Source organism: Rhamphochromis longiceps, linkage group LG6, assembly GCF_057381845.1.
Source record: "Rhamphochromis longiceps isolate RC_006_pf linkage group LG6, R_longiceps_female_GT1.1, whole genome shotgun sequence".
NCBI lineage: Eukaryota > Metazoa > Chordata > Actinopteri > Cichliformes > Cichlidae > Rhamphochromis > Rhamphochromis longiceps.
Genome location: NC_140562.1, coordinates 29,843,990 through 29,859,725, shown reverse-complemented (window position 1 = coordinate 29,859,725; position 15,736 = coordinate 29,843,990). Strand labels below are relative to the sequence as shown.

Genomic DNA, 15,736 nt, shown 5'->3' with positions numbered 1-15,736 from the left:
TTCACAAGCACTTAACACTCGCTGTCCAATTTACTGTTCAGGTTCGTTATTTCACAGCTTGAGAGTGTTGTGTCTAGAGTGTTTTATGAGTCATCAAACTCGCGTCCAAAGAAAAGAAGGGGGGAAAAGGACACCATCCTTCTTCAACATAGTGCATTGTCTTTCTCTTAACTGGCAGCTCGTGAGCCCACTTGCTGTCGGCTATTGAACGGAGGCATTTCAGCGTGCTGTTTGGCAGACACTCAGCAGGTGGTCTAGCCCCTGTCATAGGCGGTTGCATTAAAACCCTATTATCTGTTTTTAAAAAGTAACTTTAAAACACTTATAACTGTTAAATGGTGAGAGCCAGGGGAGCTTCATTTATTTTTAAACCTAGAGTACATGATCTCAGTGACAAAGAAGCTACAGAATGAATGGTCCTGTTTAGATAATTGCTCGTTTTGTCTGTCGATTGTTGTGTCTTTTCTCTCAGTAGCAGTGTGTTGGAAGGCCCGGAAGAAATTGTGTAAGAGGAGTGACTGTGACTCCTGGAGATTAGCTTTCATTCACCGAGTACAGCTCAGAACTGCATGTTAATCTAGTTATTCTAGTCCCTGAGAAATACAGGTGCACTGGTACAAATACTTGGCTATGAGACGGTTTTGGTGATGGAAACAAACATCAAATTACTGTAAAAAGCAAATGTGTTAAAGTGTATGCCCTTAAACACATTTGTCTTTTCAGTAGAAAGATCTTCGGAGAATGTTTTCGTTTCTTTTGGTCCGGGTGGAATCGACAGCAACTTTCCTGCTCAACTAAGAGAGGGCAAATCACATTATGTAACGTCCAGTCACAGAGCAGCAGGTGTATTCAAAGTGACTACAGAGTCTGACGTCATGTATATGTTGCCACTGACAATAGAAATAAAACTCCCCTTGCCTTTCTATTTTTGGAGAGTTGAATAAATACGCTCAAAAGTTACAGCAAACACGAACGTGTGCAAAAAAATATCAGGAAGGATTCTCCATGTATTTTAAGTGTGCGTGCTTAAATAAATCATAGCATTTGCAAACAATTTAAATGTATAAAAAGAGAAGTTTGTATATGTGCAGTGGTCATGTGACAGGCAATCTGTAGTTTTGTGGGATGTTATTAATGAACTTTGGCTCATATCAGCTGATGGGAATTTTTAAGTATGAAATGCCGCAAAATGATGATGATAATGATTAGATAGATACATTTATTTGACATTTATAAACACAACTGTAGAAAACAACTTTGTCACATTTATCTGCTGTTCTTTCCGTTTCTTTCTTTCTTTCTTTTTAAAATAAACTACACCTGGACATTCACTTCACATGTTTTTTCATCCCTCTCTCTGTCATTCTCCGTGTCTCCTTCCAGCTACCCTAGTTTCCAATTAATCCCATTACCCTCAGGGAGAGATGCTGGGATGCAAATGAAGCAGAGGGAATATGACAGGAGGAGGGGGGAGACAGGAAAGCAGAGAGAGGAAAAAGAAGAGAGGAGACAGGAGTGTGCAGGCATGACACCAATAGCTGAGCAACACAGACAGGCAAGCTGTGAGGCAGGGTCAACTACGTGCAACACTCACATTCAAACACACAAACCGGGGGACAATGGACCGCCGCTGAAGCATCACCCCCCTTAACTCCCCTTTAACTCAGCTGTCTTTCCCCCAACGCGTAAACTGCTTTTCTTCCATTAAACCGCAGCTTCTCCCTGCAGACCTCTTTCTGTGTTTTGTTCTCATTCTGTCAAGTCATCTTTTATCACCCTCACATTTCAGCAGGCTTGCTGCACTCCCTGGTCTCTTACCCCGTTAACTAGTGCGGGGAGTCCATGATCGGCAGTCTCCCTCTTTCCACCAGCCAAACCGTGTTCCACTGAAGTCATCCAGTCGCCCTGTTTACCAGGGCTAAGTCCGTTGTCTTGGCTTTCACGCGCACAGGTGTTCCCTTCAAAGGCAAGTGTGAGGGCAGGAGGCGGAAACGACGGAATAGTCCAAAGGGTGAGTCCCCGGTAGTGGTATAGTCCACGGAGAGGCAGAGGAGCGAGGCAGGCTGTGTCTTTCTCTTTAAAAACACTGCACTGGCTTTCCCCGCACCAGCGCAGACTCTCTCTCTCTCTTTTGACAAACGCGTGCACGCGCAAACACACACACACACTCTCTCTCTGCACCTCACACACTTTCTCTCGCTCACTTGTTCGCCGGCTGACTCGCATTCACACAGCGAGAGCTCAGATCGGGCAACAGTTGTTGAATTCATGGCCCCTCCTCCTTCTCCTCCTCGCTCCCGCCTCCTTGCAGGTGGTCGCTTAGCAACTGGCTGCTGTGGGCGGGGCTTGTAAGAGTTCTCACATTGCTGCACACTCGGCTCTAGGCTGCCGCCCACTCAGGCTATATTTGCATATGAAGCCCGGCCTGCCTAAAAGTCGGACTCCCGGTGAAGAAGAGGCCAGAGCATGTGTGGGCTGTGAAGAGGGGGAGGAAGGTGACGGTTGTCACTAAAACTGAAACAGTTTGCATTCGGTGATGCAGCAGGTTGCATGAGATAGGTCAAAAATACAAGATGTGCTGGTTAGTCATAGCGGAAAAGAAGATCAAATTTAACACAGGAAGCATGAGTGAGAAGGAGAGAGGGGATAGAAAAGAAACTGGAGGCACTGGTTGTTCATTTCACTTAATGAGGTCAGGAAATATCTTGGCTGTAATGTATTTTTCGAGCAGAGGAGCAGACAGCAGATACAATAAAATGATTATATGATAGAAAATTAATTTTTAAGAAAAATAACCCCTCACTGAGTTACTCAGTTCTGTGTTGTTAAACAGAATGTTTCGGGGGCTGGTCAGACAAAACAGCCATTGTAGGCAACATACCTCATATGGCTTGGGCTTCAGAAAAATCAGTGTAGGCGACTGACATGTTTGCATTTCATTTATGGGATGTGAAGAAATAAAGCTTGGCGGCACAGAAAATCCTCTCAAAAATGATGCTATGCTAAAACTATTTTTGCTTTAACATTTGACAAAACAATTTTTTTTCCAGTCATGCCATTTCCTCTGCTCTCTTATGTAACTTCCAAAAATTCTATATATGTCGGAAAAATGGCCTGTGAGTGGGCTCTCTATAACGTGGACCATTATTAGCTTAGCTCCACAGAATATCTGAATCATTCTCACAACTTCCACTCCATGCTTTACTCCTTACTTGTATTGTGAGTCGGCCACTGCCTCAGAGTCTCTTATAAGAGACAGAAATACAGAAACAAACTGGTGTGTTGTTTACTTTTGGTTACTTATTTCTTAATAGTTGAGTAATTCTACATTAAAACTCAACTCAATAGTCTGCTCTGTAGACTGCACAGAAGACTTTGCAGTGTCCCCAAGAGGACTTATGCCAAAGTAAGATTAAAGGAAACTTACCAGCACTGTAATGAAATTAGCTCAGATTGCATAATATTTAACAAATGATGAAAAAAATCATATATTTCTGACTGTAGGATAACAAAGTTCAGAGCCTTTATAGTATATGGGCTGATCTAGCCGGTTCTCATTCCCAGGGAATCAAATACTGCTGTTTTGTCAAAGCTTCTGGTGTCTCAAAGATAAAATCAAGGTACCCTTAGGTGTCGTTTCTGTGACGCACAGAGATATGACAATATTGAAAGGGTCTCTCACTCCCAGATTATCATATGCGGTCCATTTTTAAATGCAGTGGCTAAGCGTCATATTAACAATTTAAAACAAGGTTTATTTTAAACCTAACCAAGTAACAAGCTGATCATTTTTTCCTCTCTTAAAACAGATTTTATCTCTAGGTGTGCAATATAGAAATAACCAGCATGTGAAGGCACCACTGGCCAAATCTGTGAGATGTCAGAGGCAACTGACAGAACAACAGTTTTTGACAGCCTGGAATAAAAATGTGTTGAGTGTTTGTTGTTGTAAGTCATAGTGCTATTCTGATCCAGCAAAAAAGCCTGAACTACCAGTTTATCTGGCTACATTTTCTTAACAAAAAAGAAAAAGAAAGATGAGATGAGCTGTTTTTTTATTATGCTGCTTCATTTGGCCCAAATCAACAACTACCATTATTATTATTGACACATGAGAACCTCCCTGGCTGGCTACCTAAAATATAACCAACTAGTTCCCCATGCAGCCTAAACATAAATCATACTCTACTGCCACCTATAACAAAAAATACCCCTGCTGATTCAACTTCAGAAAGATGGCAAGTCCTCTGTGTCTCTATTTTTAAATGCCTGTGGCTGTATTTCCTTACACAGACAAGCTATATTCTCTAATGATAAAATGGTGATACAGTATCTGTGTGCATGCTTCTGTTTGTATGGTGTTTGCTAAAGTTTCACCACTCCACGTTTTGTTCTGGTAACTGGACTCAGCAGCTCTTGGCATGAGCTGCAGGCAGCTGAGCCAGATCTTAATCCTGCTAAAATTACAAGGAAATTCCAGTGGACCTATTACCTCCTCACTGTCTTTGACTCTCTCTTCTGCTTGTTGACATATTTTCAGTGTTTCAGTGTGAGCTTTGTGACTCATACTTTGCTTCTCTCTCTGTCTCCCATGCATGTAGTCTTAGAATAACACAGTGATGAAAAACAAGGGGAGAGGTGGTCAGAAAGAGGCAAAAAGAAGAATAGATATGATTTACATTAAAGCAGCCAAATAAATCAGATTATGGGGAAAGGAATGCACCGTATAGTCTTCTTCTTTCTCCTCTTTACTTCTCGAGGATGCTGGCAGTTGCTCAGCCAGTGGTCTGTGGCTATTTGTTTACATGCAATTTGTTAGAGAGTTGGCCCCTTTCCTTCTTTTCAGAGAAGCCATTTACAATTCTATTCATGTCTACCTGCCTCAGCAGCACATACTTAGGGACAAGAGGGTTGGTTTCAACTACATACCTTCACAAATGGTTATAGTAATACTTTTTAGTAAGGGGAAGATCGAGCTCAAAATCATCACATTAGTTTCTGTAACTGGGTTTAATGGACTGAAAGCAGGTGCAAGAGTAAAGCAATTAGAGGAGGTGGAAAAGGGGATATGGTGGTGTATGGATCCAAATTATATTTCTAATGCACAAACACATTGTGGGTATTTTAAAAAAAAAAAAGCACAAACCTAACACCTAACAAATGTGTATGTTGAGCTGAAACAGCTCTGTGGGGATTCTCAACCAGCTGCTGGGATTCGCAGTGCAGCCAGATGAATGATAGAGGGAGAGGGTGGGGGTGGAGAAGATAGAGAGAGGGAGTACGAGGGTGCGGAGAACAAGGGAGGAAAAGGAGAGCACGAGAAGCTCGCGAAAAGTAGACGAGGCAGCAGTACTGTTTGGCGGGGGGTGGCGGTTGTTGGTGGGCAGCTTATTTGCGCTGAGTGCTTTGAATGCCAATAACTCTGCTGCTAAGTGCAGAAACACAAGCTTTGGACATGGTGGCACATTTTCATAAGACCAGAAGAAAACATTTTTTGATATTCAGATTTTATTTCAAAGAAACATACTCCATCATTCTTTTAATCTTTTGTCCCTTTAGGTGGACATCGGGTCTGGTTTGATCGCAGAATGATAGAATGAGGACTGAGTGAAGCCGATTGATATTTCACTGAGCTTTTCTTTTTATTGAGTTTTCATGTTTCATGCTAAAAACGGTTTCAGCCCAGTTTCTCTATGTTATCACTGCTACTTTCCCGTCGCAGATGAGCCCCACCCTCTGGTTTGTGAGCCTGGACGTTGTTTTCTAAAACCTGCTCACCTATTTTCTGCTTAATGTTATCAAAGGACCATCTGTTTGGTGGTAGTGGGCCCCGTTGTCCTGTTTTCATGCATCATCCTAAAATAAATTTACTGTACTGTCACATTTACAGTACTGCTGTACTGTCAAGGGGATGTCCCATTATTATCCCCTTTCCCCCAATTATAATAATTTAAATAAGCCTGTGCAAGATCACAAACTCATCTGTTACAAACTTTAATATAATTTAAGGTCATGCTGCAGAACTACAGGTACCTTTTTAATTCTGTCCTACAGACACAACAGTCTGCTATCATGATACAGGAGGAGGAGTTCATTATATAAAACCTGAGGTCTGACAACATTAAAGCACTAAGTGCAGTTTTGTGAGAGTCACTATAATGGAAATGCTGGCAGAGAAGGTGTTGAGAGAAAGGGGTCAGGCAGAGTGTGAGTGAGCTAATGGTAGACTGAAAAGGATGAAATCTGCTGCAACATTTTCGTGCTATCCGAAGGGCTGATATAAACAGTGAGGCTATGAATACATGTGAATAAAAATGTAGAATATGAGCGTGACAAGTCAAGCCAAACCATGAAAAGAAGAGCACAGAGACATACACGTGGGCCATATCTGGGACTGCGAAGCTGTGGTGGGCTGGAGCCTATCCCAGCTTTCATGAGTCGGGAGGCAGGTGCCAGGTCACCAGTATATCTTAAGGCTAACAAAAAGAGGCAGACACCTATTCAGTTTCACAGTCACACCTGTGGCCATTTTAGTCACCAGTTAATCCAACATGGAAGTCTTTGAATCGTGGGAGGAAAGCAGACGACCTGGAGGCTTTCCAGCATGCACAGGAAACACATGCAAACACCAGGAAAAAGACGCTATTCAACACGATATTTAATTTTTCCCCTTCTTTTTACTAAATCACGAAGAGTTGAAACAATGAATCGATTACTTGACTTAATCTTCTTGGAAATGATTTCTTTTACTTTTTGCATAATAAAGTGGAATAAATTCATAAGGTTTGGAAAATCGGTTGAAAAAAGAGTTGGCGATGTCACAAAAGCTTCTGCGAAACGAATGACAGGAAATCGCAGGGAAGATTTCCTGTCATGAAAACCACACATTTATATTAAGAGAACGTCCAACCAGGAATTTACCAGCTTACTTTTATTACTTTTACACAGAAAAGATCAGCCAACGCTGAAAATGTTTTCAAGGAATCCTGCAGTTAAAATACTATGAAAATAACCCAGACGTGTTACAGGAGTGAAATCAGGTCACTGGGTCAGTGTTGCCTCTGTGGAAAACTCGATATATTGATTTCTGTTTACATGGCGAGAATTCATCCATTTGTCATGGCACAGTGGAGCCTGACAGGCCGATGGATGACCTGAGTGTACGTCCAGAATGTACAAAACCGTAAATTAAAAGCTGTTCAGGAAATGGTGAGGAGTTGGTCATTTTTACTGTCTTGCTGGATAGATATGCAGATATGCAACTGCACATATACACACAGACACACTTTGACAGTGTATGTGGCAACCATGCAAATGACTGCACATTGCAGTGGAAGCACTAATTTACATTTACCTGGAAACAGACATTAAACTCTTTCTTGTCCTGGTTCAGTAGGTCACAGGGTCCTGTCAGTGTTATACAACTAAAAATGTAATTTTGCAGGTTAAAGTGCCTTCAGTAAAAAATGCAAAACTGTTAAGTAAAGCTTACAGGGGAAGCAAACTTTTGCTTTCTGCTATTCCTGCTTCTTCTTTGCAGATTTTATTTGACTTTTAAAGTTATGTTTACGCTGGCAGTTAGGTAACCTTAAGAGAAAAACTTTGGTTTGGTTTGATAAAATTTGTATGTTGTACAGAAAACATGGATGGATTATTGCATCTATCTTTCAATTATGTGCAAACTAACATAGAATAATATTATAAGTCATCTAACAAGCCCCACAATTAAGGTTTCATACCTCGAGCTCTAATTTCTGATCCCTGCATGAAGGCAGCGAAATGGTACTGCTGGATGTTTAAAATGTATCAAATATAACACGCTGCAACCTGTGGTGAAGTAAAGTCACTGCTTTTTCCCCCCTATCAGTGAGTGATAACTAACACTGATACTCTGTCAGTATGCTGAGTAGGCCCTGCAAACAGGTGACTGACAACACATCAAATCCTTATGATCAATACGTGTCCTGACCATCCATCTATCAAACTGCCACACCACTGGGACAGCGGGAGACAGACGAATCAATGAGGAAGGGAGAAGGTGGAGATACAGACAAGTCTGATTACAGGAAAGCGAGCAAGAGAGAGACAAAGTGAAGGATCTGACTGACTGCCCATGGTGGAATCGCAGGTCAAAAATGAATAAGAAGAAGCAGAAAAAGAAGGATGTTTGGTGTTTATAGGAGGTTTTTACTTCCTCTTTTTAAAGGTTACTCTGGGTAGGGAGGGTGCGAACTGAGCGGAACAATGCAGCTAGACAATGGCTGCTAATTAGCCTGACAGACGGGGGAAAAAAAACACTGAACCATGAAAGGAGTCATTGGCGAAGGTCATGGAATACAAATACACTGTGGAAAGAGAAGAACAAAGAGAAGTGGATATACAAACACAAACAGCCTTTGAGCTTTAGTCCTTACCCTAAATGGACACTAGTGCTGTAACAATGTCAGATTTTTAGGTTACTTTTTTATTTTTAGGTTACTGTGGCCAATTAACCAAACCAATACACATTTGCAATCAGGTCAGGTGAGAGGCCATAACCCATAGTGACCCATGAATATTAATTTATTAACTATCACACTTTTCATCAAACATGAAGAGAACTGTGATTTTCACCTATTTGTGGTGCTTTACAGTTGCTGCAAACAAACCGAACACATCACACAGTATGAACGTGCACGGCTTGAACTGAGTCCGGTGTATGCACTCTGCATCTGCCTAAAGATGAACACAGACATCATTCGGTCTGCTCAACATGGGAAGCGTTTTTCTTTTACTTCCACAAAAGCCTCACAGTATTGGTGTTGAAAGACACCTGGATGCTGACACAGTAAAGTGGCAGTGATCACAAGGAAAATCCTTTTTATATTTCTTGCTCATGTGGAGAACATATTTGAGTCATCACTGAGGTTATTGCATTTTTTTCTGCACTGCCATGTTGTGATGCTACAGAGGACAAAAAAACACCGGCTGAAACTGATTGTGCAAAACTTCTCTTGCGGTTATACTGCAAACCTGAGGTTTAATAATGTGCAAAACCAGGATGTGGTACCAGCAGGTTAAAATGAGTCAAAACTGTTTGGAACGGCGTTCCGACACCTTTGGATATTGAGCAATTAAATCTAATAGACAGATTAATGCGTATTACTCTCGAATGAGTATATTTATTGTGTGTTGCAGCTTGGCATTTCTTCCAGTGATGGCATGGAGATACTTGCATAGTAAGAAGAAAATAATGTATAGATGATGAATAGAATCTTATTTTGTATTTTGATCGCTTGGATTTTATAGTTGTCACTATAAGAGTAATATTTTGTTGAGGGATAGAAATCGAGAACTGTTTTTTTTTTTTCCCAGAGTACCAGTTCCCAGTTAACCAATTTCTTGGAATTTTTTGTCTCCTTGCTTATTGGTTCAATTTTGTTCCTCCGCTAAAAAATTTCTACGGAGCCCCTCTGATGACATGGTCCAAAAAAATAAATAAATTGTGGCCACAAAATACTACTTCGTGCCTGCTAATTTGTGGGCACGAATTGGGTATAACGTGGCAACGAATTATGCATTTGTGGCAACGAAATAGATAACGTGCGCACATCATATTGATACAATTCCTGGACAGCTGCGTAGAGACATAAGCATAAGAGTAGGCTAAACCTATACACCATGGACAGAGACAGAATGATTGAGTTTTATTTTAGGCTGGGAATGAGCTACAAATGCATTTTGAAAAGCCTGGCAATGCAAGGAACCACTATTACGGAGAGACATTTAAACAGGATATTGGGAACCCAGTTGCTTTACAGATGTAAGTACGACCTGGACGCCGGGATAGATTTTAATGTCAACCAACTGCAAGGGCCTGGGAAGGATCACGGTTATCGGTCAAGTGTTTCGTGCCCACAAATTAGCATTTCGTGCGCACGTTATACCTATTTCATGCCCTCGAAATAGTATTTCGTGGGCACAAATAAGTATTTCGTGGGCACATTATACCCATTTCGTGCCTACTAAGTAGTATTTTGTGGCCACAATTTATTTGTTTTTTGGACCATGTCATCAGAGGGGCTCCGTAAATTTCAGTTCAGTGCAGTCTTGAGTGTGGATATGGACATTACCTTTATTTTTATTGTACAAAAGGATCAGAGTGCAATGGTAAAGTGAAAACAACTGTATTATGCTGCTAACACAGCTTCAGCTCTTTGCAAGCAACTCCACAGACAGCATGCTAACTCTAAGCTAGACAAGAACCCAGAGTGACATTAAAGTTGAGTGTTTGCTCACCTCAGTCCAGCAGCCAGACTCTGAACTTCAACAGGTAACAAACTGATGAGCAGTCAGGCTGCACCTCTGTACCTGTACATTTTTTTTTTTTACAGTAGATTTACTTTAGTCTCTTTGTGTGGGGTTTTATTTTTGGCCTGAGCTGCTGGCTTAAGAGAAAGATTGCATGTGTTTTCTCATTATGTAATGTGTTTTGTGTAATATGTGCAATACATTTCTTTTTTGAGTAATGACCCCAACTCTGATCACAACAACGAGGGGAGATACCTCCAACAGGCATAAACATTTGGCCACACAGCATGCAATTAGTTTGTACAAATGTAATGTCTTTGATATGCTGCTTAGCGATGGTCGTGACTCTCTAAGTAGAGCCAACCCTATGAGAATCGATAATGGAATCAGAATGCTAAATCCTTATCTATTCCCAGCCCTAATTTTGCTACCACCTGATTACATTATGCAATTCAGTTTTATTTACAGATGTCTTCCTGAATTTAAAACAATTCCAGTGCAAATTGTTTAAAGATTTTTGGTTCTTATCATTATTTTTCCAGTGTCTCAGCCTTCAAGTGTGATGCAATGCTATGGCTTGTGGGAGTGGGAGTGTACAATTATAGTTGTGTAGGAAAGAGGGAAAAAACAGAGAGTGGGAGAAGGAGGTACTGATCCAGAACTGAGTTCTTGTGACAGCTTTTCTATTCAGTCCACACATCACAGGGCAATCTGCGACCTGATTAAACAAACAGAATGAAGGAGAAATGAGAAAGACAGAAAGAAACTGGCGATGGAGGAAAAAATGTGCATGGTGATCACTACTGGGAAGCACAAAGCATGAGCTGTGGATGAAAGTCACAAAAATGGGGGTGAGAGGGAGGGAATCTTTGGATCTAAAGAGTTAGTAGAGTCAATCCCTGACTGAACCAAGTTATACACACATGAGCTGCACAGTGACATGTAAAGCAAAAGGGGTTCGTGGAGAGGGCTGAAATGTTTTGCACACTGCGCTTGAGCATCATAAGAAATTTTGGCTCAGATATGGGGGCACAGTGAGGGAGGATGGGCTGAACAAAGCTTTGACGAGACCTCTGACACGGGAAGGGAGAAAACATGGAGGACAGTAAACTGTTTCATTCAACAATTTTTAGACAGACAGGTGGCCAAGGATGTATGGCCACCTGTACGCAATGATTTGAATTAATGCCAAAACAAGCAAAACAACAACAACATGGTATTAGAAAAGTAGAAATAACTGACCTCATGGAGGAAACATCACCACAAAATGAGGAAATGCGATGAAGAGAGGCCAAACAGTATCACTTAACTAAAATAACTACAAACAAAACTGGTATTTAAAGCTGGATAAATAGCTGTCAGTCATTAACAGAATTTTATCAGTTACAAGATATGGTGAGCTGCCTGGAAGAAAAAGGTGTTTTCATGTACTACTTCATACATACTACTAATCAGAAGAAATCTCAAATCAAATCAAATCAAAATCTCAAATGTCAAAATGACCCTGTGGAGTTTAAATGATGTTATATTTACTCACCAGGGCATATTGTGTCTATTCCTGTGGCCTGACAACTTACATATTTGTGTAAGTGTAATGTGTAATACCTCTATATGGCAGAATTTGGATTCATAAAGGCATCAAGGAAGCAATCAATTGATGTTAGCTGGCACTGAAATTATCCAATATGCTGGGAGGACAGCTTAGACTGACTTTGTGGTCAGCTTGAAGTAATGCTAAGCCGCATTTGTTAGTATCATTCAAATATAATAAAAAACTGTTTGAGCGAACTAGTATTTCGATTGTGTTTGTCAACTCTTGTGCATGTGCATGTGTATTGCATACACAAGTATTCATATATGCTATAGCACTTAATGCAGTATTTAATTTAACGTTTATCTTGGCAAACCTTTTAGTGGATATAGGAAAAATAATGTAGATACAGGTGATATTTATACATATAGCTGATGTTAATCCTTGTTCCAACTCTGTATAATACTGTAGATATTATTTTACATAGATGTGCATGAGAACGTAGGTCAGCAGATCCATGCTTACGTTGCAACATCATGCATGATTTACATGCACAAGCTTGTTTTGGGGTTTTGCTGAACACAGTTTCTTCTTTCTTCTTGACTCACTGGAAGAAGAACACTGAACGGCTGTGCAATTTTACATGTCTGCTCAGTCCTCAGCCTTACAGTGACTAAAGAGAGAATCACCCAAAAACATGAAGAAAGAGAAGTTTTTTGGAAATAAACACATAAAAGTGACCCAGACGTGCACACACACACACTTCTTTTTTCAGATGCTCGTGACAACATAACATTCTCCTCTTCTGTAACTTCAACCATCTGCACATTTTTTTGCTTCCTCGCAGCTCCGTCTTCAGCGTCCTTTGTCTGATATATTCACTATACCTCCTTTGCACATATACAAACCACTTCAGCCTTGCCTCCCCAACTTTGTCTACAAATCATTCACCTTTCCATCTCCTTCCATCTGCTTCTATTGACATTCATTCTTCTCTCCAGTGCATACCTCCACCTCTCCAGACTCTCTTCCGCTTGCTCCCTACTCTCACTACAGGTCACAGTGTTGAGTGTGCAAACATCATATCCAACGTAGACTCCTGCCTGAGTCTCTGTCAAGCATCCATGTGTATGTGAAATGTTCTATTATTCAAATGTCCTTATTTAGCAATGTGATGAGGGCTGTTTTTCCTTACCAACTTAAAAGAAAAAATAAATGTCATCAAAATTTACAAGCCTTGTGACCTTATAATAATGGAGCCAAGTTATTTCAGTTATTTTTCTTTCCTTTTCACTGTTCAGACATGACTTTCAAAAGGAGTGTACGGGAAAGAAATGTTACCTTTCATGTAAAATGCCTGGAAGCTAGGCAAGGTTAATGCACTCGATAATAGAGCCCGGGCCCCAAACAGGACAGCGTACTTACAATGTAAGATGTGGGAAATGTGTTTGTTTTGTACTTAAAATTACTTAGGGTATAATTTTTGTGTCATTCCCTGTAAAATACCTACAGTTTAGCCTCCACTTAAAATGACCTCCGATGTAATTATCATTTCTTTCCTGTAAAACACATAAAGTTGCACAAATAAAAATGACTCATGTACTAGCTAAAGTTATTCACACGTTATATAAAATTCCTTGGAAACTACTTAACAGAATAATTATTTCTTTGTTTCCTGTAAAAAAAAAGGACTTGTTACCCGCTTATTCTAGTGTACCTAACCTTAAGGATTTGTAGGTAAGTATAATTACATTATAATTTCAAATGAAATGTACTGAAATTCTATTTAACTACAGGGGAACTACACTTGTAGTCATGGGCCAAGTTATAAAGTGTTGGACACACACACACAAAATGTTGACATTGCACTACAAAGATGTGTTTAAGGTGAAAAATTAAATCTTTCTGACAGCCTGTGCAACTTGTTTTGAATACCTGACTCATGTCTGTCAACATGCTTGCATCATGGCATTTCTTAGCATCAGTGTCCACACAGAAATCAATGGATGTATGAAGCGAAATGTATATGTGCATCTTCCAAATGTGCTGCGTGTGTGTGTCTAACAGCTCATGCTTCATGCTCTCCTCCCAGATGCTGCTGGCAGGAGGTGACCTCTTTCTACTAACAGACGGTCTGGTCCTGTCATAACACAAACATCGGCATATGAGAGGAACTCAGAGCCTGCTCAAAGTCAGAACAAGGTCACATCAACTTCCACAATAACTAGCTGAAGAGGAACAGCACAAATACATGCCATCAAACCACACTGCTCTGCTTCCTCTTTGGCTCTAGCTTCGCTCGTTGCCTTGGTTGCAGTCGTCTTCCAAAGTGCCTCAAGTTTAAGGTGCAACGTGATTTGATATTCTCTTTGCAGCGATATGAATGTTGCTCTAAAAACATTTGAAACATCTTTGGAGGAGTTTGTAACTTGTTTAAGATTGCAGCTCTGATATTCATAACACAGTGAAAACAGCCCAGAGAGACGCATATAAACAAAGTACTGATATGTTGGTACTGCCTGAGATAATCAAACCCCAATGAAACACATCATTTATCACAATGTGGAGTTGAGAATTACTTGTATATGCCCCAGATGATAGGGATGCTGTGAAATGTGGCTTCGGAGGTGATCAGGGGAAAGAAGAAAGATGGAGAAGTCAACAGAAATCATGAGGCTATTAATGAAAAGAAACGAGGTTGAAAAGGATTGAGCACATCTATATTTACAGCATATATACTGTGGTATATGTGCTATATTCAACTGGGGATTTGGCTTGAAAAGAGCAAGTGCAACTTGTTTATAAGATTTATAGCCACTGCGAGTCAGTGAGACCATGGAAAAAAGGCAATATTTGCATGAGAGAAAGAGGAGGGAGAAACAAAGATGGAGAGAAACAGAGACATGGTGTTTCTGTTCATTAGCAGTCCTCCCTTACAGCAGAATAGTTACAGGATAATCATGTCGAGTTGGTGGCAGTGTGTCCTTGACTGTCATTGGTGGGTCTCTGCTGGGCCTCTATTCCAGATTGTGTGTGTATGTGTGGGTTTGCAAATATACGAGAGTCTTTCAAAACTTTAATTAACCAAATAAGACCCACACACTGTTGCCAAAAGCTGGGTGGCAGCAGTGCTCATGTTCTTACTAATCCACATCTTATAATTCCCTGATTTCTAGTCAGCCTATTGTGCGCCCACTGAAATTCTACTGGGAATATGATGTCTAATGGTGAGAGCAATGAGTGCCATGCTTTGAACAGGTTGAGTTTTGCAGCAACATCCATCTCGGCCTGTTTTCATTAGGATGCTCTGCTGCATTTCTTCATTGATGGAATCTATTGATTACACCCTGCAGTACTTCTTTTAAACTCTACAATGTTTGTGTTAACTTGCTGCTTTACTCAAGGATATTTTCCAAACTTCTGAAGCTGTGTGATCGATGAGTTTTTAAAAAAAATGGGCATGTTTTCCATACAAGATTTGTGTTTTTTCCCCATTTGATCACGTGAGTTTTTCCAAATTCAGAAAATGTGGGCACGCTATTTCAGGTGTCAGTCAAAAGCAGACAAAAACATAGCTTTCAGCATCTAGATCTCATGACATGTTGAAGTGTTATTTAATACATACTGTGGAAGTCTTAAAATTTGAATAACTTGAATAGTTGTTCTAAAACAGCCGCAGTGCAGACCTCCACATTGTTCATCTTGATTATATCCTTGGTTCAAGAGGAAAGCCAGTGGCTGATTTGGAAGTGAGAACTGATGCGTGTCACTTGTACTAATGAGTTCTGTCACTCACAGCCCCAGGCCAAAGGGCTCATTAATACTGTATGTTAGATAAAGGTGTTTTCTGACTCTGCTCTTCTCGTAGCTCTCTAAGTCCACTCAGGTCACACCAGATTTCTTTTCTTTCTGGTC

At 40.5% G+C, this 15,736-nt stretch overlaps 1 protein-coding gene across 2 annotated transcripts in view; it reads right to left on the bottom strand.

Annotated features, from left to right (window-relative positions):
* The window catches only part of rab11fip4b (RAB11 family interacting protein 4 (class II) b), a 30,275-nt gene extending 28,010 nt beyond the window's left edge, over window positions 1-2,265 (bottom strand). For both annotated transcript variants that reach the window (XM_085410163.1, XM_085410162.1), the window contains exon 1: window positions 1,819-2,265. In XM_085410163.1, the coding sequence (XP_085266289.1) occupies window positions 1,819-2,226 (408 nt within the window). In that variant the 5' untranslated portion in view covers window positions 2,227-2,265. The remainder of the gene's footprint in view (window positions 1-1,818) is intronic.
* Between the last annotated feature and the right edge of the window lie 13,471 nt (window positions 2,266-15,736).